The sequence below is a fragment of the Miniopterus schreibersii genome, assembly GCF_964146895.1.
Source record: "Miniopterus schreibersii genome assembly, chromosome: 9".
In the NCBI taxonomy this organism is placed as follows: domain Eukaryota; kingdom Metazoa; phylum Chordata; class Mammalia; order Chiroptera; family Miniopteridae; genus Miniopterus; species Miniopterus schreibersii.
Window position 1 is genome coordinate 61260421 of NC_138118.1, and position 25106 is coordinate 61285526.

Here is a 25106-nt window from a genome sequence, read left to right on the forward strand (position 1 = left end):
CACTGAAAACCCATGTTGTTCAAGGTTCAACTGTAATCTTTCTAAAGTGTAAATCTGATCACTTCACCCCCTTGATTAAAACTCATTATCAATAAAAAAAAAGTCTAAACTCCTTAGTGTGGCATTCAGAGTGAAAGCAGTCAAATTTACCAAAAGCCAGGTTGCTGAATGGCCAACTCAACCACTTGACAGTGTATCCAGTGCTGAGCAGTTAATTATGTGCATTGTGGTCCAGGCAGAATTTGAACCCTGATGGTCTGACCCCCCAGCCCATGTTTTTGATGACCATGCCATGCTCCCTCCTGCAGTGACAATGACGTAATAGCAGTGAAGGAAATAGAAATGATGAGTCCTGGTCATTTATGTCCAGCACAGTTTCTGCTTTCTTCCAGCCTGTGCTTTTATTTGGAATAATAGTCATAGCTAGCTTTTAGTTTGTGTTTCTTACATGCTGAGCACTGTGCCAACTGCTCTGATGGCATTATCTTATTTCACCCTCAACATCATATGAGGTGGCCACGGTTACTGTTTCCATTTTATAGCTGAAGAAATTGAAGCTAAGTGATTTGCTAAGTCACCCAGCTAGGATGTGGTAGAGCGAGGGTTTGAACCCAGGTCTTTTTAGCTCTTTAAGGCATATGCTCTTCCCCACTGCCTCCCACAAAAGGCTATGAATCTGGAACCAAGAGGTTATACGTGCTGAATGACAGGAGGCAGGTAGCAAGTGATCTCAGAGTTCAGTGGAGGTTGGGATCGGTTTCTGGTGAGACGAGGCTTCTCGGGAGACTGGGATTGAGACAAATGGGAGGGAGAGGAGGGTGTTCTAGGCAGAGCAGGAAAACATGATGTGAAGAGCCCATTTCATCGTGCTGGGGAACTGAAGAGGAGAGTAATCCCCCACAGCCGACTGTCATCAGCCACCGAGTGGGTGAGTGCTCTGTCCTCTTGAATCTCCTTTCACATCCAGACGAGCGGCTGGGCCTGCTGGAGCCCAGAGCGACGCGAGCAGGGAGTGCCCGCCACTTCCCGCCGCTGCGTGGGTGGCCTGCGCGCAGAAATCGGATCCCAGCCCGAGGAAACACTTAGCTCGGCTTGTTCACTTGTTCAGAGTCTGGAAATTACACAGGAACCTTATCTGACACGTTCCTCAAAGGCACCTTGTGCTTGTTCCTGGGCTCGGCTGACAGCAGGCAGCGGGGCCAGCCGCAGCGGGCCGGTCCCTCTCTCCTCAGCCTGTGCTGGGCCATCTCGCCCATGGATGGCTTGGCTCCCACGTGTGTTTTTTGTTGCAGGAAGTGAAACTGTAAAGGGCAGAAACTCCGCCGTGGAGAGACCACATTTATTTTTCCGAATTTTCGTGTAAGCTGTTCATCTATGTAGTTTATAGGGAGCAAGAGAAAAAGGGTTAGAACCCTCAGCTCCAACACAGTCACACTTTTGTGAGGTTCAGAGGACCACGTTTCTATTCGTATGGGATGAAGAGCCTTTGAAGGGGTCTAGACGCAATCCAGGAAGGACAGGGGCACAGTCCTGCAGCCTGGTAAGGGCACATGTGCTAGGAGGGCCCCCTGAGTGGGACAGAATGGAACAGAGGGGAGAAAGGGGAAGAAACCACAGTAAGTCCTCACTTGACACAGTCGGTAGGTTCTGCAACTTTCAGCAAAGCGACATATAATGAAACCAATTTCACCGCAGGCTAATCGACATAAACAAGAGTCAAGTTCCTGTGGCATCTCATGTTATAACAACGAAACAGTGTTATTCGAGGACCTGCTGTAGGAGGGTTCTGCATCGCTTTGCTTTGATCTCCCGAGCTTCCTAAACAAGAACACTTTAAGTCTGCAATATTTGCAAAATATCCACCAAACACTATTTCCTGGAAAAAATGTGAGCACTCAGGGAATTACATCAACTTTGTCGTCCATTGAACACTGTGGAGCAGAGAGAGTTGATACTTGTACAAAACCAGACTCTTACTCCCATCATGTTATATTCCTCTCACATGTAAACTGCTTTCTCCAACCTTTCCGTTGTCATGATACAAACTCAAGTCATTTTTGACAGTTTTTTTAGTTGCCAAATCAAATTAAATTTACAGTAGCAAGAGAATTCCCACTGATACCAATTCAAATCCCCTAACATGAGGAATTATCACCTATATTATCCCTTGCCCTCTACTTTTTGCTTATTTAGGGACATAGCATCCTACCTGGTCTTCCTACCTCAAGTCTCTACACTATCGAGTCATTATAAGTACTTTCCCAGATTAACACTTGTAAAGATGACTTATGTGCGCTCAATATCACCTTGGGCCTGTTGCCTGACTTCTCTTGGCTTAAGTTTCCTCATTCATAAAATGATGATGATAGCACTTAGTTCACATGCTTATTGTGACTATTGAATGAGTTAATGTATTTAAAGCACTTAGAATTTTTTAAAAAATGTCTAGTACATAAAAAGTACTTAATAAATGTAACAGTGGGGAGAGTATTAACAGCAGAAATATGGAGTGTTGCGAAGTATGACTCCTGCCACCCCTGTAGTAAGGTCTAAAATCATGAGCCTATGCTCAGTAACCTTTGTGAGGATGCCCTGAGACATTTCCAACTCTTGTGTCTTTTTTACCTCTTGACACACCTAGGCTCCCAGGCAAATGCTACCATCTGAGGTCTCCCAAACCTGTTCTTCTGCACGTTTGGCTAGCTTAAGAAAAAAAGGGGGAATTTATTGAAGAGCCACTCAGGTACTTAGGGAATTCATGGAAAAGATGAAGAACTGGGACTCAGGAAGAGTAGAAATTTGGGCAGCCTGAGGGACCTCACCAGTCAAATGCTGTCGTAATGACTCATTTGCCAGCCCACAGGTTCAGCATCTCAGTTCAAAATTTACAATAGCCGGCTAAGAGAATGTGATTCTCCCGGCTGGGTATCAACCCTGCAGTGAATGAATTGTCCCTGAGAAGTCAGACAGCTGTGTCTTGAGGTATTCTCCAAACATGGGAGACTCACTGAGCCAGCAGGTACCCAAGAGAAATCTCCTGCACCCATTTGGTACCCTTGTCCATCCTGTCCTCTCCCGTCTCTCCTAATAACCTACCCATTTGACAAAGCCCAACTCAAGTCTCATTCCTTTTTAGAAGTCCTTTCCAGTTTCTCTGCCTGCCACACCCTATCCCAACTAAAGTGCTTATTTTATCTTCTGCATTTCTATAGACTCTTGTTTACACCCCCATCTTAGCACATATCATGTTCTGCTTTTATGTTTGTATTATAGCTACCCACACATGTGTCCTACTTCCTCTACCTAACAGTGAGTCCCTACAAAGCGAGGCGTCTTGTCACAGTCTTCCCCGCGCTTTACCCGGCACCGTGCCTTACAGACGCATAGGGAACACTTGACGCTGGCTACAGTGGACTAGAAGGGATGTGTAAAGACAAACAGACTTTAAATAGGGTTCTCACTTTTTCATTGATTAGCAACATAACTCAGAACAAGTTACACACCCAGGGACCCTTGGCTTCTTCATCTGTAGAAATAGGAAAACCATTGCTACCTTAGAGGATTGTAAGGACCAAATGAGTTAATCACCCAACTCGGTGTCTGGCTCATAATGGGCACTTAAAACATGTTGGTTCCTTCCTCTCCAATAAAAGTCAGATTTTATTTCTCTATAAGAATAAGCAGCCCAGCCGGGCGCGGCTCAGCGGTTGAGCATCAACCTAGGATCCAGGAGATCAGGGTTCGATTCCTGGTCAGGGCACATGCCCAGGTTGCGGGCTGCAGCCAATCAATGACTCTTTCATCATTGATGTTCCTATCTCTCTCTCCCTCTCCCTTCCTCTCTCTGAAATCAATAAAGATATATTTTTTTAAAAAAAGAATAAGCAGCTTGAGTGCAGATCTGGTAATTTCCAGGTAAAATACTCCTAAGTTAAATATTAGATAATCCAGCCCAGTGAGTAATCACAAATTTCACAGTTGTTCACATTCTCTTTTAAATCATAATTTTAACATTTATGGTTTAAATAATTGTTCAGAGATTTACTTTTTATTGGAGAATAAGAAAATATGACAAGTCATGTTCAGACAACAGAAAGAGTCATGTTAGAGGAGACTTTGAATTCAGAAAATCTTGCATATGATAAGAGTTAAATCAGTATCTTTAGGACGTATGATCCCAATTATAGAAACTACACCAAAGGCATTTCACTGGTATTTTACTAAAACTCTCCCTGTTTTCTAAACGAGTTTTAAACCCAAATAATTTTAAATATTTTTAATGGAAAAAAGAAGAACTACAAGTGGGAGTGGGAGCCAACGATGAGACCCAGATGTGAAGCTGTGGGATATAATTGAAGACACATCTGGCTGCTCATTGGCCCCTCTGATAGTGGTGTTGATGTTTATAGAGTTGCCTTTTTACATGTGACATAGTTAAACTTCAGCTGGACAGTCTGGAGACTTCTGTGTTTTATCTAGATGTTTGTGTCTTTGAATGGGCCTTTGATTTAGCCACTGAGGAGTGTTTTCTAATAAAGAGTGATTACGTCCACTGATGGCCACATACATGTGTCGTAAGCTTGTACTTCCTCTGCATCAACCAGCAAATTGTAGCTCTGTGCAGTTTTCTTACATTTAGGGAACTTAAAGAATGAATAAATCCACGTAGAAGACTTAGGATTAATTATTGTTGATAGAAAAAAAGTTGATATTCAAATGTGTAAGGATAATCTACCTTTAAATACATACAAAGCATAGTGAAATATGAGGGAAAAATTAAATGATCTCTGAGCAAAGGGTGATAGAATCTGTTATGACTGTAATGTAATTGCGTATGTGATGATGCAATTTTTAATGGGCTGCCTTAGGGAATCCCAGGTAGGAATGGCCTTTTCATGAAATGTTGTTTCACTTATAAATACCTCCCTCGAGATTCACCTTCAGTTTGTTTATTGACTCACAGCAGAGATTAATCACATAGGGTGAGTCAGTATTTCTATTCACTGTAGAGTCCTGGTGGTTTTACTGGTTGTGTTTCTTGCACTTATGCTTTTAATTGTTGGAATTCTTTGACAGCAAAGGATTTTATATAAGGTCTTTCCACTGAGCACAGTTGCTAAAATAAATTTTAAAAGAGCACTTGTAATTCAATAGATTTTGGCACAAATTTATCTTGTGGTAGGAGTTACTAGGCTCTAGGTTCAGAGGTCAATAAAAGCTAGTCTCTACACTCAAAGAGCTTACAAACTTTGTAAGAGACATAGGTGGGGGAAAACCGTAACACAGTTTGACAAGTGCATTAATGTGGGGGACAGATATAATGCTAAAGGAGACAATGAGAGGCAGGGAGGGGTGGTAGATGGTTAGTTGGGATTGTCTGGAGGACTGGATGCCTGTATTGAGTCTTAAAGAATGGGTCAATGTATAAAACACAGAAGAGGCATTCCAATGAGAGTAGCAGATTCATAGGTACAGAGGCTATGCCTATGACCCTCAGAACTAGCCCAGTGGGGCTGGGGGTGGGAGGAGGGAGGGGAAGTTGTAAGAGGTTAAGCAGAGGAGGTAGCAAATGACAGATCAGGAAAGATCCTATATGACCTGCATATTATCTTAAAAAGTATTAATGAGCCATTAAAGCATTTTAAGCAAAGAAGTGACATAGTCAAATGTCTGTTTTGTAAAGTCATTGACAAAGGATGGAGAGTGGAGTAGGTGAAGGCAGGGCCCGGAGAGCCTGGACGCAGGAAGCCATTTAGGAAGCTGCTGGTTTCATTCAGATGAGAAATTGGAAGGCTTTCATCTTAAGGATGGGAAGAAAACATGCATTTGAAAGGTACGGAGGAAGCAGTGAAACAGTACAGGGGGTTGAGAAGGAGGAAGGTGTAACAGTGAATGTGGCGTGTGTGGCCTGGGCAGCTAGGCGAGTGCCAGTGAAAAGCACCGAAAGGGGGGCCATTAAGAGAGCAGTAGGTTTTTGGGGAAGGCAATGAGCTCCTTTTTCTGTGTGTTGCATTTGATGGGTCTATGGATAGCCCTGAGAAATCCGCAGTAGGCAGTCATATATAAAGATCTGCAGCCAGGAGAGAAATTAGGCCTAAAAGTATAGATTTGAGCACTGTCAGCATCTAAATGTTTGTTAAAACCATTGGAGTAGATGAATTCACCCAGGAAGAATGTGTGGAGAGAGACAAAAAATAAAAATAAAAATAAATAGGGCATAAAACAGCTTCCTTGGAACATAGATAATGGAAGGAGAACCTGTAGGGACTTAAAAAGAGTGGGCAGGAAGAAAATCAGGAGAGAAATACGTAATGGAAGCCAATAGAGGAGAAAGGAGGGAGTAGCCTACGTGCCAGCTAATACAGAAAAGGCAGCAATGTGTGCAGTTTGGTAGCTATTGGTGACTACGGCGAGCACACGTGGAATGTTGGAGGCAGAAACCAGATTGCAATAGGTTGAGACACGAAGTTGGTATAAATATGCCAGACTTAAAAAGAAAGTGGACCTTTAAAGTATGTAGTATAGCACATGTCTGTAGGAATTAAGAAAGTTTTCTTCATATTGTCATCTTGGCCTAATTCATCCTTGTGACCTCTTCTATTCAGTACCCCGAGCTGATGGTCGCTTCCTACAACAACAATGAAGATGCTCCCCATGAACCAGATGGAGTGGCCTTGGTTTGGAACATGAAGTTCAAGAAAACCACACCAGAATACGTCTTCCACTGTCAGGTAGGAGTCAGCACAGTAAAAATAACTTACATCTCCTACTAGACCAAATATAGTTCCTGCTGCTTTGCATCTCTCTTATGTGGAGAGGAAGAACTGAGTTTAAAAATGGAATTGTTGACAATTTTGGAAAATTCCCCCACAGTAACCTAATGTTTGGGGAAAGTGGCAACCCTCTCCAAACAGTTAGGAAGCCCGGTTGGGGACTGTGTGTCATTTTCTTTCTATTTAAATCCGCCCCCATAAAGATGAATTTATAAAGACCTCACACTTATGAAGAAATCCTGGTGTACCACTTCCTCTGCTCAGCAGCAGCAAATGCTTGCCCACCCACGTGGCCATCCGCAGAGCACTGCCATTCCCAGCTCCCTCCTTCCTCTGAAATGCAGTTCCATGGGACTTTGCCAATTTCAAGTTGCTGGGTGCCATCTTACTTACAGATAATCATATTTTTGTAGCCAGTTTAGGAGAGTACCTATCATGAATCTTTCTTGACTCGTTGAGAAATATAGATGGCTGTTTCCAGTTTGCAAGTGCAGAGAGCATTTTAAGTAGTTTTGCGTAGTTTACTCCTTGTGTCTGCTGACACGTTTGTCTTCTCGCCCATTCAACACAATACAGGCTGAAATTATGCTACACTTGCAGACATCAAGCTTTGCTCGGTTTCCATGACTCTGCCTAAATAATAGGCCTCAGCAGTGGCCAATACACCAACCCCTTTATTAATGCCCTTATCCTGTGATTATGCACAGGAAAATGCAAAACAAACATTCCAGCTCAAGGTTTCAGTTCCTCAAATATTACCATTCAGACATACTGAGTGGCAGTTTATTCTAAATACAAATACATCAGTTGAAGAGGGTGTGTAAACCTGCTGATATTTGGAAGTTTAGTGCCATTTTCTATCTAAGAGTTGAGTATCTTTTTGAACTGAAATATGTTTAGACTTTAGAACATTATCAGATATAATTTGGGGAACGGGAGCTGCCTGGAATGAAAGCCCCAGTCCCAACCTGATTGAGTAGCCTCTGATTCTGGCCATATTTTTCTAATTTGCTATCTTAAAAACAACAAGAATTCTAGGTCTGCATAGTAAATAGCCTTTATTTTTTGAACCTTTGAAATAAGAACAGTTTTTCTTTTCTTTCTTTTTTTAAGATTATCAAATTTGTCAGTTTGATATGCTCTTTTAGTAAACATAGAAGCACAAAATCTTAATTTTGTTCAATTTTAAGAAGTTTGCTGAATTACCAGGAAAATACTAAAAAGGCTTGTGAGGTAAACAGAAGCACATTTTTAAAAAACAGTGCATTTAAACTATTTTGATATTACATAAAGCGTATCTTGAGTATTAAAAAAATAAAAAGCAACGATATATTGTTTCAGTTGATGTACATGCTGTTTATCAAAATTTATATGAACTGACTGTAGGTTGATAATATGGTTAATATTCACAACATTGCATAGTAAACAGGTCAATAGGAGCATAGTAATGCTGAGTTAAGAACTAAATTTCAAAGGTCTTTGGAATTAATTGGAATTTTAAAATTACCTGTTTTTCTGTATAACTGTTAATACCAATATTGATTGAAAAGAACATCTTCTCTTTCCTCTTATGGTATCTTTGGGATTTTTACTGAAGATCTCACCAACATGCATTTAATTTTATTTTTAGTTTTTATTAAATGATCAAATATATAAATTTTAGAAGAAAATATACTCCTCATTTCAAAAAAAAAAAAAAAATCAGAAGTACTCCAAATAGCCTAAAAAATTATGCTGACTAAAATATCTCTGTTGCCCCCCAAATTCCTACTACTATCTTCATTTCATCTGGTGACTAGAAACAGATGGGGCTCTCAACTCTACCTAGCATTCTCAATAGAAGAAAAATGAGAATTCTAATACTTTTAAACTTTGGGTTGATGAAGTGACATGTGCAAAAGACCATGAGGATTCTAAGAGTCTAGCTTCCAACTAAAAGCTACTCAAGTTAAGACAATTAAAGATATTGAAAATCATGATTGTGCTGCTCAGATGTGAATGGTAAGTAATTCATACAAAAATGATCCTTAATATTCATGAAAAATACATTTAGAAAATCTTATGAAAACCTAGATTGCTCAATACCACTACAGTACCTTGTTTCTGTGATGAAACTATTTATCTTATACTGGTCTAACTGTAGGGGGCAGCTTTGGAAAAGTAAAAAGGGAAAGAGCTTTGGTCCCTCTCAGGAGAGGAGGAAAGAGAAGTGTATACAACCAAAGTAATTATGAAGCCCTTCTGGGGACCCCCAGTAGTTTAAATATGCAGTTATAGTTGGAAACCACTGGAACTTGGAGAAGAGATGAAGAAAGGGGATGACAAGGTGACAAAAGTGGTTGGCTTCTTTATTTGGAAGGGGAGACTTTTCTTCTTGCCCCGCAATTCCCTTCTCCTCTTTGGCCCACACTAGAGCAGCATTTCTCACTTTTCTTACTCTGATGATGATCTCCTACCAGACCCTATTGGAAAAATTTCCTAACCAACTTTCCTGTTCCGTCCCAGCTTGTCCTGCTCACTTCTCCCCCCACACACTTATATTTTCTGTAGTTCACCCATCGCTGGGATCTGCTTTGGTGGTGGATGGTCAGAAGACCCAGAGTTGTTTTTCTAGGAATGGGCTGAAAACCTCATTCAACATGACATAGGGACAATGGGAGTTGGCTAGCTGGAGTTGGCTATTTCTTTTGGAATAGTGACACTCCTTGCTATAGTTGATACCCATGAAGTTAAGATAAAAACCAGATAAATAGCAATGATTGTCAGAAGAAAACAAAGTGCAATATTACTGAGTATGCCTGAGCCAATGGGAAACCAAACTAGATGTAACTTAAGCACTCAGGAAAGTTATAGATAAATCAGTGGACCCAGGTTAGGTGGAGGGAAAAAAATAATAAGGGCAGTTTGGTGACCATGCATTAACTACAAATGTAGTTAAGTATAACTACGTTTGTCTGTATTTACATTTTGTCAGCACTTCTGCTTTCATGATCTCATTGATTCTTACAACCAGCACAGCAGAAAAGCTGAGACTTTGCACTTTAAGGGTCCCCAGCTAGTGAGCAGTAGAACCAGGCCTGCACTCACTGATGGGACAGTGTGGGCCTTGATAGCAAAGGGTGTGCAGTTCATTCAAAGTATGTCTTTGGCAGCCTGCCACTTACAGTATGTTGGTTAGACATGGTCCTAGAGGTGGCTCCTGCAAAGAGAAGGTAGACCTCAAGAGGATGATCGGCAGCCCCTGGGAGAGGCCTCACGTCGCGTACGGATACCTGCGGGATTGGCTAGGTAACTTGGTAGCCTGGCAGGCTGTCATCACTTGCCAGGTGCAAAGCGTCAACTGCATCCTGGGTCTAGAATAGTCAGGCACAAGAGCATCCACCCACCAGGGACCTCAGGGCACTCTCCTTCCTGTCCTTTGAGACTCCTGGGTGGGAAAGTCTCAAAGGGGCAGTTGGGCCACCCAGGACCCCTCTGGCTGTGTTCAGGCTGGGGAGGGATGTGATGTCGAGTCAGCCAGTGGGGCTGCCAGCAGTAGGGCTTTTTAAAAGAAAATTACTTTAATGAATATATATAAACCTCAAAAAATTAAAGCTGCCAGTCTAGAAATAAAATCAGCAAATTGGAGACCTTGATTGCCAAGCACTTCTCAGTTACAACATGCATTTCTTGTTAACTGATGAAGGGTAGCAACTTCTCCCAAACCTAAAGGGGAATTGGGGGAGCCCACAGAATTAAAATACATATGAGAAAAACCTACACCCCCACTCACCAACCTACCAGTTTTCTTCTACATCCTTTCTGATCTCTGGTAAAGCTCACTTATAACACCTGGTCTCCTCCAGACACTAAAATCAGGAAGTTTGTGCTTCCACCTTCTCCTGCGATGTGCAAATAATTTCGTAATTAAGCAGTGAGCTGAGTAGGAAAGAGGACCGTAGACAGGGAGAAGCAACAGGTGCCTTACAACGATTGCACTTTTATCATTTTTGAACAATCACGTTAGCTACCCATTTCTTGATCTCTGCGTATTCTTCATATTTTCCAAAAGTGTATAATTACCAACAAACCTTTGTCTCAGAAAAGCATCGTTCCAGTCACTAGAAAGCAAATGCACGAGAGACAGATGTCATTTGAGGGTACTTTTGCGAAGACTGGTAGGCTTTTAGCCTAATCATGAGAAGATTGCAGTCTAAAGACTCATTTCTCTGTTGAGAAATAGCAAAGCCAAATACCTACCACTTCCATGGGCCGCTTCGTGTCTTTACCAAACTGGATATTTAGTGTGGGCTCTGGTCCTGCATTTGCTGTTTTCATTTCAGTGAGAGCTGTCCATAGTTGGAAAATATCGGTGGCCTCTGCGTAGACATCAGCCACCCGGCCCCACCGCATGATCTGGCAGCTCTCCTGCTGTCTTCTGTAGTGGCTTCCACACACTGTCATTACATTATGCATCCTGACCACCCTGCCTTGCTTACCCTGGTGTGGTCTTTCTCTTTTAAACGGAATGAATAGAATCAGAAATATATATCTTAGAATTATCTGCATTGAGGTAAGTGGAAAAGTTATATTTAGAGGCTTGGCATGGTCAGAGGTTTTTATTTTTACTTTTATTTTTTCCTGATTTGGTTTCTTTGTTCTTGGCATTCTCTTTTTAAGGATTATCTGACAATGACCTGAAACTGAAAATGACCTGCAACCCTCACTATTTCAGGGAGAAAGCCGAATGTGAAGTGGGGTGATATTAACTAACCCCATTTGTGCCAGTGTTTAAAACCCTCAGTTCACTTTTTCCCTATGTGTGGCTTCACTTCTCAAGAGAGAGGTGGGGTGGGGAAGAGATTAACCAAGGAATTTATATGCATGTACGCATAACCCATGGACACAGACAGTAGTGTGGGGAAGGCCTGGGGGGGGGAGTGCAGGATGGAGGGGATCAGTGGGGAGGAAAGGGGACATCTGTAGTATTTTGAACAATAATATAAAAAAGAGAGGGAGACTGTAAAGGTTATAGATGAGGTTGCAACTCACAGCTTCAGTCGTCCAACGTTGGGTTCTCTGTGAGGTTCCTGCTGACCTTGGAGAGTGGCCCCCTCCCTCCACTCCCATGAGGAGTGACAGTGACACAGGAGGGAAGATGGGCTGATGGTTAGGAGAGGGGACAGAAAACCAGGATTTGCAGCTCCCCTCCTCGCTGACCACACTGCCCAGTGACCTGGGAGAGTTGCCGAGGCTTTGTTGTTGGGTCGGTTCGTGGAAAGAAGACTGCTCCATGTCTGATGGAACCATGAAGCTTATTTCAATAAACTAGATTTCCCCCCCATCAGTGTTTGTCCTTCCCCCAGCCCAGATTGTGGTCCAGAATCCAAATCAACAAAACGGCGAAGACACAAAAATATAAATTAATTTAAATGCGTTTTCCAAGGTATATTATGACCAGAGCAGTGTTAGAATATGACTTAAGGATTTTTATTATTTTTTTAACTAAAGGAAGGATAATTTTCTTATGGCCTGGCTGATTAAAAAAAAATAAGAGAAAGACAAAAAAGGAATTTCGTAAGCTTTTCTCTTGGATGTGGCAAGGAGTGGTTCCTCAGTAGAAGTCAAAAAAAGAAGAGGGGATGAATGACTAGAACGTTCTTTGACAACTAGGGATACGTATTCAAAATGCATCCTGTGATGACAAAATGAAAGGACACAATATGTGCTTCGTAATTGCAGAACAAAGTCCAGGGACAAGAACATGCTGACTAATGTAAGTAAGGCCCAGTTTTCGAATGCGATGCAGGATCTACCGCAGAAGGAAAAACCCAGGAGAGGAAACCTCAGCCATTGTCGTATAGATTGCGATACACATTTCCAAGTATACAATTAAGGAAAATTAAAGAATGCAGATGACATGAAGGTAAAATTAAGCTCGGACATAAAAGATACAAATTATATGCTCCAAGGAGAGGAACAGCAGCACAGCACTGCTATTTTGTGCCTAACGTTAGGAAAAGACATAAGGGAGTTTAAACGCATGTGCCGAAATGAAGTGCAGGCATTCAGAAACACTTCTTTTATGCAATTGAGGCTGACTGGTCTGACCATCAAGGCTTGAGCTAGACACTGATTCTTATTAAATCAAACAGCAGGAACTTCTTTTTCTGTGTTTGGCCCACAAAGCTGGAAGCAGACAAACTGCCTTGTTAGCTTTCATTCTTTATCTGCCTTCTTTCTGGAATTTTCTCCAAGAAGTAACACAAGAAGTAGAATTGATCGTTGGGATTTATCTAGGGAAATTAGAATTATGAGCAGGATTAGAGTACATTGTATCCTAGATGATTCCTTATCTGAAAATAGCAATGAAGGAGGCCGTGCACCTTCCGAGTGGCTGAGTAAGCTAGTTGAGAGGGGATGCTACGAGAATACACCTTTGAACAAATTGTTTCAAATTGTTCTCTTTGTCTTGCCATGTCCTATTGCAAGCGATGGAGCTAAAGTTTAATATTATTGCAAAAACTATCTAAGACTAAGCATTTCTCTGCCCCACGAATGTGCACATAATGGAGGCATAGAACCCCAACACTGAAAATTGTATTCAGTTCCCTAAATGCCCTTCCCTCCCCTTCCCATACCCTGTACAAAAACTGTCTGAACTGGGCTTTCTCCAGTTGTGCTTCATCAAGGAATTGCCCCAGGAATTATTGATGCTAAGCAATGAGAGCCAGATGGCAATATGAGAAGTTTTCTGGCCTGTCACTCCCCTTGTCCTCAGCACCCTGCCTTCAGCCACTCACTGTGCTCTAAGGAAAATGGGTGTTCTCAGGGGTCTGTGCTGAATGCTGATGGAGTTCTAGTTATTTCTTAGGATTATTGCGAGGATAAAAGAGAGAATATAGGTGTACTAGTGTGCTCAGACTGCCATAACAAAATAACAGACTGGGTGACTTAACAGAATAATTTTCCCACAGTTCTGGAAACTGCTAAGTCCAAGATCGAGGTGCCAGCCATTTTCCTGTCTTGAAGACAACTGCCTTCTAGCTATTTCCTCACATAGCAGAAGTAGGTAGCAAGCTTTTCTAGTGTCTAATACCATCGTGAGGACCCATTCTCATGACCTCGTCTAAACCTAATTATCTCCCAAAGACCCCATCTCCAGATACCACTGTGTTAGGGGTTAGGGCCTCAACAATTGGATTTTAGGGGGACATAATTCAGTGCATAGTAATAGCTGAACATGCTTTGAGAAGATAAAGTATTCTGTGTACATTTTTTTGCTTAACTGTTCTTAAATGAGAGTCCCATAGGAGGAAGCTTAAACCTTGACATTCTTATTTTTCTTGCTTAAATATATTCCTAAGGAAATTTCACCTAACTTAGATTCATTCATTCACTCATTCATTCAACAGATATTTATGGGGGTACCCACCACGGCCAGGTCCTCAGAAGAACAACTGGCTGGAGCTGAGAAAAGTCTGTCCTTTGTTTTTTGTTTTTTTAATATATATTTCATTGATTTCAGAGAGAGGAAGGGAGGGGGAGAGAGAGATAAAAGCATCAATAATGAGAGGAATCATTGATCAGTTGCCTCCTGCATGCCCCCCGCTGGGGATTGAGCCCGCAGCCCGGGCATGGGACCTGACCGGGAATTGAACCTAGATCTCCTGGATCATAGGTTGATGCTTGACCGCTAAGCCATGCTAGCTGGGCAAAAGTCTGCCTTTTCTCCACAAGAACTCTTCAGTTTGCCCCAGTCCCCACCATGCCCTAATTCCCATCACCTGGCCAGCTCTTCTCACATTAGTCAGATCCCTATGTCTGCTTTTTATATACAAATGCCAAGTGAAGAGGGACCCTGAGGCAATTCTGAAGTCCTCTCATCCCGATCATTTAAGCATTTGATTCATAACTCAATGAGGGTGATATATTTACTGTGTGCTGGGAGGCAGTTAAGCACATAGTGAGTATGGGTGGGCTATATGGTCATACAGCCTGGGATTATAATTTGGGTCCCGCCACTTGGAAGCTCTTTGACCCTGGGCAAGTCATACATGAGAGTAAAATGAATAAATACATATGAAGCCCTAGTGCCAGGAACAGAGTAAGTAACCAGTGCATGTCAGCTATTCTTATCTAATATGCAGGAATGAAATTCAAAATATGTAACAATCTGTATGGCCCTGTCCAAAGAGCATGTCAGGAATTACATCTTTAGTTGCTGACTGAAAAGGGGAGGGGCAGGGCGGACAGGGAGCAGGGGAGCAGTGGGAGGACCTGTAGGAAAGCATCTAACCAACAAGTGCAAAGTGACCTCAACATCATAGTAACTGGTGATGTTGTCCTGGTGTGCAGGGCGTGTAGATCTTCCCAGCTACTCTGCTTCCACCCTGGGCTAGGTACACATGCATTTGCTTCCAAGGCTTAGTTACTCATTGATTGCCTCAGGCAGAGGCCTCGTGTAGGAACCTTCTGGTTTCTAAATAGTAAATATGACTGCCCTAAAGTCTGTATGGACTAGCTGGCCATTCGCCATGATGAACTCATTCTGCGGAGCAAGAGAAAGGAAGATGCAGCTGACAAATGTTCTACTTTCATCTAAGACCCAATTAGCATCTCTGCTAAGAGCTGTCTTTCCTAACGACATAGGATCCAGGCCCCCTAGGTGGGGCTGCCATTCTCTGGAATATCAGATTGTGCTTTTCCTTTATCCTACATTTTAATATGGGCAGAAGCAGGTTTTAAAATATACCAGGTGGTCTAGGGGGCAAGTTTTAGAAGGGCAACCCTCTCCCACAGTGGTGTGGGCATAGAGGACCTCATGTCAGGGGAGAAAACAGTGAGCAGCAAGGGATGCGCTGTGGTGTGCCCCAGGCCATTAGCACCCACCAAGAGTGGTCTAGCTGCCACCGCGTCTGAGGGGCGGCCTGTGCATTGATTTGGCATTATTATATTCTAGGCACAGACTCACTTCTGGACTTCAGGACATCTACTTCTAAAAAAAATAAACCTTTTTATTCTTCTCTACAAACTTGACCAAAACCTTCTGATATATGTGTGTGTATGTGTGTAATTTGCCTAATATTGTTGAATGAAAGGGGTTGTTCGAATAGACCGTGTTATTAATAAATACAGAGACGTTAATATTCCTCAGTAGTCACATTATTATTTTAATTTATCTCAGACAGTGGTTCTCAGCAAAAAGCTATTTTTATGATTGATTTTTGAAATTATATGAAAACATTATTATCAAAGAGAGTTTCTCCAAGTAGAATCATCATCCTTACTTCCGGAGAAGTTTTTTAATCTTTATTGTAACAAGTAGTCTACATTTTGCTTTTACCATGTTTATATTTGATTTATAATTTTAAAATAGTATGTTTATTGGTAGACAAAGAATTAAGCAAGACATTGCATTTCGTAGGTGAAAGTTGTAGTCAGTTTTTAATTGTAATTTCTTCATAAATGTACTGAGTTTATATCTTACATGTCACAAATCATTGTTGCTGTAATCACTTAAAAAATATCTACACTTCTTTTGTTGCTGTTCTCTAAAGCTGCTTTCTTTTGATTTGTTTAAAAAATATTTCCAGCCCCTACGTACAACAAGGTGTGTTATTTAACATGTTTTTAATTGCAGTATGTTTAGTAGTTAAAATTAAATTCAGTTTTATATGCAACACAAACCTTTATTTTTTAAAATAAAATAAATTTGTTACAAATATGGTCTTCTGAAAAGAGAAAGGAACAGGAGCAAAAATTACACACAAGTACCCACACTCATATAAATGCACACACACACCCAGGACTCTAAGATCCTAGTCAAAAGCTATATTTCATGAAAGAGAATTATAGTAATGTTGATGGTTTGCCAAAACCTCAAGCAGTGACAAACTCCACAGAGTGTCCTGAAAGGGATGCCTTTGCAAACCCGTGCCTCTCCAGATGGTTTGGATTAGAGATGTTTAAAAACACATGGCGGCATTAGTTTGGTTTAGAATTCATAGTTAATTCAGTAGATAAAATAATGCAAATTTGAAACCTTAGCCTGTGTATCAGAAAAATCATCAAATCTTATGATTGCTCTTAGGGGAGGTTGGTATGTGATGTGTTGATTTTTAAATGATCTAATTGAAATAATAAAATTAAGCAAGAAAGGGGTAAGGGGAAAAAAGGGTTGAAAATACAAGAGTATAAGTAAAAACTTTCTTCCCTGCAGAAGATGTATTCCTTTAAGCTGTCATATCCAATCAATTTGTATGGGATTCGACAGCCAATTGTCATTTCCTGAGATAAACTATGTAAAGAGGTTGTGTTACAGAGACGGCATGAAAAAATGGGAAAAAATAACTCCAGAGCACACTGCAGAGAGAGGCCAAAATGTCCTTATAGCCCACAAAGTGTTGCCAGGATCCCTTCGCCTGCCTAAGAATAGCAGATAAGCAGCTTACGCACAAGTTTTCCCTTTGGCTTATTCTGCTCTTGGTCCACATTTTAGTAAATTAGTTAGTCTTATATGTGGTTTTTAACCTTGTTGGGGGCTCTGTGTGAATATTGTTGTCACATACTGTTTTCTCTGGCTCCAGATGCATAAGAGTTAAGCCAGGGCCAGGGCTCCCTCACTAAAAGCCTGGCTCCCCCAGCCCCTTTCTTATGTCTAAAATCAAAAGTATCCCACCCTCTGATCCCACAGCTGGGCAGCCGGCAAACAGCTCCTGGAAAAGGACTTCTGTATGGGAACAGTATTCATTCAATGATGTATATTATCGCGCGTGCTACCCGCGGCACAAATAAAAGCATTCAGCTATGTTAAAATTGCCACTAGAAGAATGTCCATCTAAGGGCTCAAAGCCTTTCAGAAAACATGGGACAAAGATTCTGCAAAAATAGAACGAAAAAGTTTCAAACAACAGCTGATGGGCTCGAAAGGACTTGACTTTCAAAGGTGGCACAGTATTTAATGCCCCCAGAAAAGAATACATTTTCTAAGCTTAAAAACGAGAACGGTGGCTTTCAATGTCTGGAAAGTGCTGCACAATCAAAGCAAATGTGCTCCTTTAACAGCAAAGTGCACACACAACACACACACACAGGAAAACATGGGGTAGAAGGGACAGACAGAAGTGCACAGAATCTGTGTGGACTCATGGAGATTTCCATTATAAAATTAATATAATTTTGCTTTAGCAACAGGGACATTGTATTAGCCAATCTTAACTACTGACCCATAGTTCGGCATCCATGTGCACTTAATATTTGTAACCAGAGATCATATTTTTGTTTCATCTTCTCATCATTTTTTAAGTAAATGCAAAGGTAAACCCCAGCGAAGTCAAATTCCTATTTTAAGAGAGTTTAACCATGTCCTACCATATAGAGAATGAAGGGAGGTGTTTTTGGTTTTTCTTTGCCTTTGCTTTTGTTTTTGGTGTGTTTGTTTCTCATATACGACTTGAAACTTATTTCGTGAGAACTATTAATATAAGGAATTGTAGAACCTCAGAGTCTGAAGGAACCTTTGTGGTTTTCTGGACCCACCGCTCATTCCAACCCTGGATTGTCTAGAATGATTTCTTCCTCCCTCGCCGTCATCGTCCTGCCTTGCTTGAACATTGCTCATGCTGCCTTCCCAGGGCCAACCTCTGGCCAGCGCTGGAGGATTTCGCGGGGTGCTGGCATCCCATCCTAGGGGACTGCTCATCCCAAACAGAGGCAAAGTCATGTTGGATTGTCAAAGGGACCGAGTCTGAGAGCAGGGCAGCTAGGCCAGAATGAGCACACAGATACAACACCGCCTGCCCTCCCCTACCTTCCTTCTGCATCTCACCATCTCTGTCCCCAACTTAACTTTCTTTAACATCATTTTATCAAAAGCATAACAACGTTGTGTCAACCTATTGCCATTAAAATTGTTGAAAAGACTTCAACTGGGGGGGAAATGCTTGGGGAAAGGAAAGCTCTACCTGTGCTCTGCCCTTCATCCCTCTACCCCCAACAGCCAGACTTCTGACCATGCCCTCTGTGTTTCATGGCATGTCCTTTAATACACTTAGTAAAATTGTGAAGACTTGCGAAATATTTGAACTGAATTTCACTGTATTTCCCCCTCTATTTTCCCCCGAAAGCTACTGAGACAGACTTAACACAAACCTCCTGCCTTTAGAACATTACAATATGTTCTCTCCTTTGTAAGAAGGACATTTGAGCCAAGTTCTGGAACACATCACAAATTCAGACGACAGGAAGAAAGAAGGCCAGTTCTTAAATCATCTATGGGTGGCTAAAGGAGATAACTAAGTTAATCTTTTTTTGAAAAGTAAATAATCACACTCTCCAAACTATTCTTTGTATAAATAGAAATTCATTTTCATATATCAGGTCCTCTGATATGATATCTGCTGGTTTGGGTCATTGTTACTGCAGTAAAAATATATTAACACTAAGAATGTGTGATAACCTGAATTAGTCATCAAACATCAAGGGCCCGATTGCTTTAATCAAGAGTTAGGAATGTTTTATTATTTGTATATTAAAGTTCATAAACCTACATTTATGAAATGCTTGAGGGACTTAGAAAATATTTATTTCCCAACATTGTTCGTTTAGTTAGCCAAGTACTACTTTTTATAGACAATATAAAGGGAAACCAGCTACCCTTTATTATTCTGTAACAATTTCATAGCTGGTTAGGTAGTTCTTATGTTCTAGGAATAATGTCAAAATGCATGGGAAAGGAGCCCCTTGAGCTTCTCAGACCCATATTATTTCAATACCAAATTTAAAATATTTCCTTCAAAACCCTTATGGATGTAATGTTGTCTATAGTGTGGATTCTCATCTTGAGAGACCCAAGACTGTTGAATCCTGCCTATCAGTGGGATGAATTTGACCCGTCAATATATTACATTACTGCTCTCAACCTCAAAATTCCTCTAAAGTAAGGAAGGGCATAAATGAGCAAATAAATCATATATTTCTATTTTCCATCGTTTCTACTTTTAATGAATATAGTTGACTAGTTCATATCAATATTTGGGCACATAATTCTAGGACAGCAGAGAGCTGCAAAATGTGATTCACTGAGAAGAATGCAAGTGTAGAAAGAGGACAAGGCTTTTCATTTTTACCTACAGAGCACAATTTGCTACACCCTTAGGTCAGTGGCAGGTGAGCCCAAAGAAAAACACTCTCAAGTCAGGCGCAGCCTGTTTTTTAAAAGACCAGTGAGTGGATTTTTACTGCGCAGTCCACACCTATCAAGGTAAGAAAGATGAGGCGTTGGAAAACAGGCAGTGTCGGCTTAAACAAAGTTTGCTGTACACGCCAAGACCTATATTAGAATTTCTGCGTGCCCAAAGCCTGATCATTTGGAGCCTGAATCCTGGTCTCCCTGGCTCGGAGCCTGAGGGGCCACCATCCATTTCACTAGTTCAGCTGGGTCGGTCACCACCTGTGTCCCCACAGCGAAGTCAGACCCAGAGGAGAGGAAGGCGGCTGGCTGCTGAGAATAATATTGTTTATTATTCCGCCAGGGAACGCTCTGCCCTCGGAGGCCGATCCTACCAGGGCGGGATCACAGGCGGCAGGTATGCCCCGAACAACAAGCCCATATTCTTAACATATGTTTAATTCGAGGCACTCTCCTCCGTTAAAATACCTCTTGATTTTCAATCCACATCCTGATTTGCCCACTCTCGTTACCATTTTCTGCTGCCTGTTCTGAATTAATCCTTTGAGGTGGTCATTCCCCGGAAAGAAGAAAGGAAAATGAGAGGCGAGCTGCGGAGCTGGGAAGGGGAATGAAAGGGAGAAAGCGGAGGGGGGCGCGGGCCGGGCCTGGCTCAGGGGCTGGTTTCCTGCAGCCGGGGAGGCAGAGGTAGGGGAAGGACAGAAACGCCCGGGGAAGGACAGACATGCACGGGGAAGGACAGACATGCACGGGAAAGGCCCTCCAGAGGCTGCCCCTCAATACCCCTGCCGAAGAACGGAAATCATTTCTTGCAATGGAGCTCAATTTACAAAGATGATTTTCATTCTCCGTCATACTTCATCTGGGAGAGTTCATATCATCTAAAAAGTGGTCAAAATTATTCAAATAGTTTCCATAGTGGAAAGTCAAATGATTTTTTACTGTCCCAGGCCGTGTTTAAACTGAGATCGTTTGAATTGCGTTTTATACGGAGAGCATGTCACTGGGATGTCTAAACAGTCTTTGTAGAAGTGATAATCCCTGATTGTGATTTTTCATGCACACGAAACTGACTAAAGGTTAGAAATATTAGCCACCAGTTGCTGTTATTTGTAAAACCTACAGAGAAACCTGGTTTTCTTGAGGAAGCCCGAGTTAAAAGAAATATATTCTCTGTCTTGGAACTATAAACCTTTTAGGATGCTTTCTCTGTTTTTCTCAGGAATGTTTTTAACTCAGATGATCATGAAACTGCTTCAAGTCCTTGATTTAGAATATATTTAAAAGTGAAATACCATGTTGTTATATGTTATGTTATTATGTTATAAAATAGCAAAATATTATGTTGCTTGATGTCATTAAATTCCTTTTTCTTATTTCTATCTCTGTATGAAATCTATCGATCAGATCCAGGTTTTCCTAGACCACACATGACTAGTTAAATGAGAGTTTATACTTGTTAACAGTATAAACCATATTTTGATAGTTGCCTACCTCATCTGCAATTTAGGATTTCTGAGCTCTTCAAATTCCCCCACTTTTTTTCTGGGAGCTCCCAAAGGAGGCTGCAAGTGTGTTTATGAGCGAAATGCCTAGGCCCACCTGTGATGCTAACTGCAGCTCGTTGGGACTTCAGCACCCAAGCCCCATTGTCTTCCCCATCAGGCACCCCAGGGCTGGCTGTCACCTGCAGAGTGAGCTTTGCAGCCGTGTGCTGCTCCATTGCTGCAGAACCCTGCCCAGCCCAGCCACTGATAAAACTAAAGACATTCAGGTCGGGGAATGTTCCATGAAGGAGGCAGGATGATTTTCTCCCCTAAGTGTGTATTCTTTGTCTAAAGGAAGCCTAAATAATGCAAGCTTGTACTCCAGTGTCTCCAAAGTTTGTATTTCCTATTGTATTTCTCAGTAGCACCCAAATGCAAGTAGGGCTCTGGCAGACCTGTCCCACTAACCAGCTTATTCATGACTATCCAAACTGTGAGCACTGCTTAGGTTCAAACTTGAGTGCTGTTGAATTTTATTTCAAGCTTGAAATTTGGTGATCTTTACTTCCACGCTGGAGCAGACTCCATGTTATCCAGAACAATTCAGTAAACATTTACTGTGTCTAGCACCACGCTAGGTGCCAAGGCCCCATGGTGAAGATGAATCTATCCCTCCTCTCCTAGGTCAAAAGCAAGAATGTGTGGTCTGCAATAGATTGCAAGCTACAAAACTCAGATAATTAGTGCATATTTTACCCACTGTGGTGTCCTCAGACTTAAGACTTAGTATAACATGAGGCATCACAGAAAGCCTTGCTTAAGCATCGACCCCAGAGAGTGCAGAAGGAGTGTGCATTTTCTGATAATACATGAGTTTTAATTCCACCACATCGAAATAACTGGGTCATCTTATATTTGCTGATATTTTGTTATTGCATAAAATTCAATGCATTAAATTTTTTGAAATAAAAAATAGACTTAGTATAAAAGTAGAAAGTGGAGTGGAGATAGGGATGGTTAGGTTAGTTTGTGGAAAAGGCCTTTGGAAGGCTGAGCTAGTCTGCATTTAGAGGGAGGCGACCTCACAGGAAGAATACCTACCTCCTACCTCAAGATCCTGCAAATGGTTTGGGGATGGTTGGTGAACCACAGGTATTCCTAAGGCTGGTTCTTATTAGACAGGGAAAACTAGAAGCCTCGCTTTTCCTCATCTTTGCTGTGGAATGAAACCAATAAAGTCAGTTACTATTTAGACGAGTGAGTGCTGTTCATCTGGGAGAGAATGTTCCTGGGGTGGGAATGACCAATAGAGGCCACTGGAGGGCTTTTGGGGGCAGAGGGAGAGTTCAAATAATGCAAGAATCAACAGCAACTCTGTTAACATCATTTAAATCTACCTAAATCAAAATCAGAAGGAAAACCTTACCTTCGCATATATATTTTTGTCATTCCACAAATAAAATGTGTAGTTCAAAATCTGGCACGGTAACTGTCTACACAAGACTGAATTCTATAGAAGAAAAGTACCTAAGAGAAGTCTGTATTGCCAGATGCTTGGCATCATGTAGTCAAAACATTTTGAATGTGTTTTAAAATAGTCTTCCAGATGTGTAACCACTTGTAGCTAGCTAGAGTCCTTGTCTGCATTTTGGAAGGGAGTGGGGTGAAAAACTGAGGGATACAGGAAAATGAAACTCTTATTGCCCTCCTGGCCTGATTGCCTTGGAAGAAAGTAGTTGAATTCTTTCATTTCGTTTTTTGTGTGTTGTGTTTTTTTTTGCCTTTCAACTAATTTCTTTAACTTTGCCTTTGACCTGGCAAACACAGACACAGAACCTTCCACAGCACCTTGTATTTGCCCTATGAAAGACATTATTGCCATCGAGTTATGACATTTTCTGACTCCAGAAGTAGTTAGTTAGAAGTTCAACTTAATTTTGTGTTTATTTGTCTTGCTTCTTGATAGTAAATATTACCAATTCCATATATATCAGTTTGCACGCTTTATATTGTAAGGCTCATGTACAAGAATGCAGAATTAAATAAGGAAAAATATAGCAGAGGTTTGTTTACCTTTGAACTGTTTTCCCAAAGAAATTCACATTCTTCAGTCAGAGCTGTGTGCTTTGTTAAACCTGCCTTAGGTTTATATATGCAAACAGTAGGTGCTAAATATTTAATGCCCTGCTGGAACTGCAGAAAAAATTGCTCAAGAGAATCCATACCTTGTGAGTCTTGCACAATTATTTCCTCTAGGCCACAGAGAGATATTCTCTTTGTACTTAAGATAATCAAAAGTAAATCTGTGGACTTTGTCACTGATATAGCATGGTATCGTTGCCAGATCTAAAAGAAAAGAATGCCTGAGGCATAAAATTCATGAAGTGCTGTTGTGCCTCGATCTAGTTCTCAATACTTATCTCTTTCTGACAACACACTTAAGTACAGTGTTTAATCAATTTCCAATTATTCCAAATTACTCTTTGACACCAGTTATACATGACACATTGATAGAACTGGCATCAGACAAATATAGTAGGTTGTCATCACTTTCTGAATTAGGTTAGATAAGACAAGGTTCCTATGATGGTTTTAATTGAAAACTGCTAGAAGTTTACCCAAGTGACACAGATCAGGCTTAAAATGTCAGTTATTTCAAAGCAATTGAAAAACTTCAAAATGAAAATATATAATTGTCCATCACGAAAGTTCCAATAGGGTGCCTGACAAAATTATCCTGAAATGGCATTGGTGGGAGAAGAGTTGGGTGGCAGTTGGAGATAGCACATTTCATATATTTTTAATGCCATGAGAACAAATTTGAAAAAGTTTTGACACAAGGTGTTCGGATCTTGATTGACATGATGGTTGGTAGCACTTCTGGTGGGAGAGTAATTCTGTGATTGTGACTTAGATTTGAAGAGTTTATTTTGGAGGGAGGAGATATAAGACTCAGAGGTTGTCAATAATGGCAGAGCTTCAGATTTCTCTGGTAGGATTTCAATATGCTCTGAAGATTACCACCTCCCCTTTTTTGTTGGTTGATCTGATTGAAATAGTAATTGGAGAAAAGACTTTAATATAAGAAGAAATGCAAAGGAAGTGGACAAGAGTTTTAAATCTCTATTATGGCTATATTTTGTCTCTAGGTGACAGTAAGCAAGTCACTTAATTTGATTAGGAAAATATGTCACAGCACATTATAGTCTGTCCACCAGGCAAAAGAGACTAGAAGAGAATCAGAGCGCATTTTTTAAGCCAAAACAGGGTCAGGCGGATATGAGGTTGAATGAGTATGAAGGCTGTGTGCCTGGGAGGGATCAGAAGTGTACATGTGACCGTGACTTTGGTTAGTGATGAGCTGTGGGAATTAGCTAAACTTACAAATAATTCAAAGTGTTTCATTTACCATTTTCTCAAAATATTTACAGGTTGATCAAATATTTCTTGAATGCTGTGGTAGGCAGAGTAATGGTTACTCAAGAATGTTTGCCTCCCGAATATGTCACCTGACATGGCAAAAGGGCCTTTGCAGATGTGATCGGGTTAAGGATCTTGAGATGGGGAGCTTACCCTGGATTACTGGGTGGGCCCAGTGTAATGTCAAGAGCCCTTATTAGTAAAAGAGGGTGGCCGGAGAGTTAGACTCAGAAAGGAATGTGATGATGGAAATAG

At 41.2% G+C, this 25106-nt stretch overlaps 1 protein-coding gene across 6 annotated transcripts in view; it reads left to right on the plus strand.

The window, feature by feature from the left end:
- DYNC1I1 (dynein cytoplasmic 1 intermediate chain 1) overlaps window positions 1-25106 on the plus strand; it is a 297632-nt gene that overhangs the window by 169642 nt on the left and 102884 nt on the right. For all 6 annotated transcript variants that reach the window (XM_081146692.1, XM_081146694.1, XM_081146691.1 and 3 more), the window contains one exon: window positions 6606-6731. In XM_081146692.1, the coding sequence (XP_081002818.1) occupies window positions 6606-6731 (126 nt within the window). The remainder of the gene's footprint in view (window positions 1-6605; window positions 6732-25106) is intronic.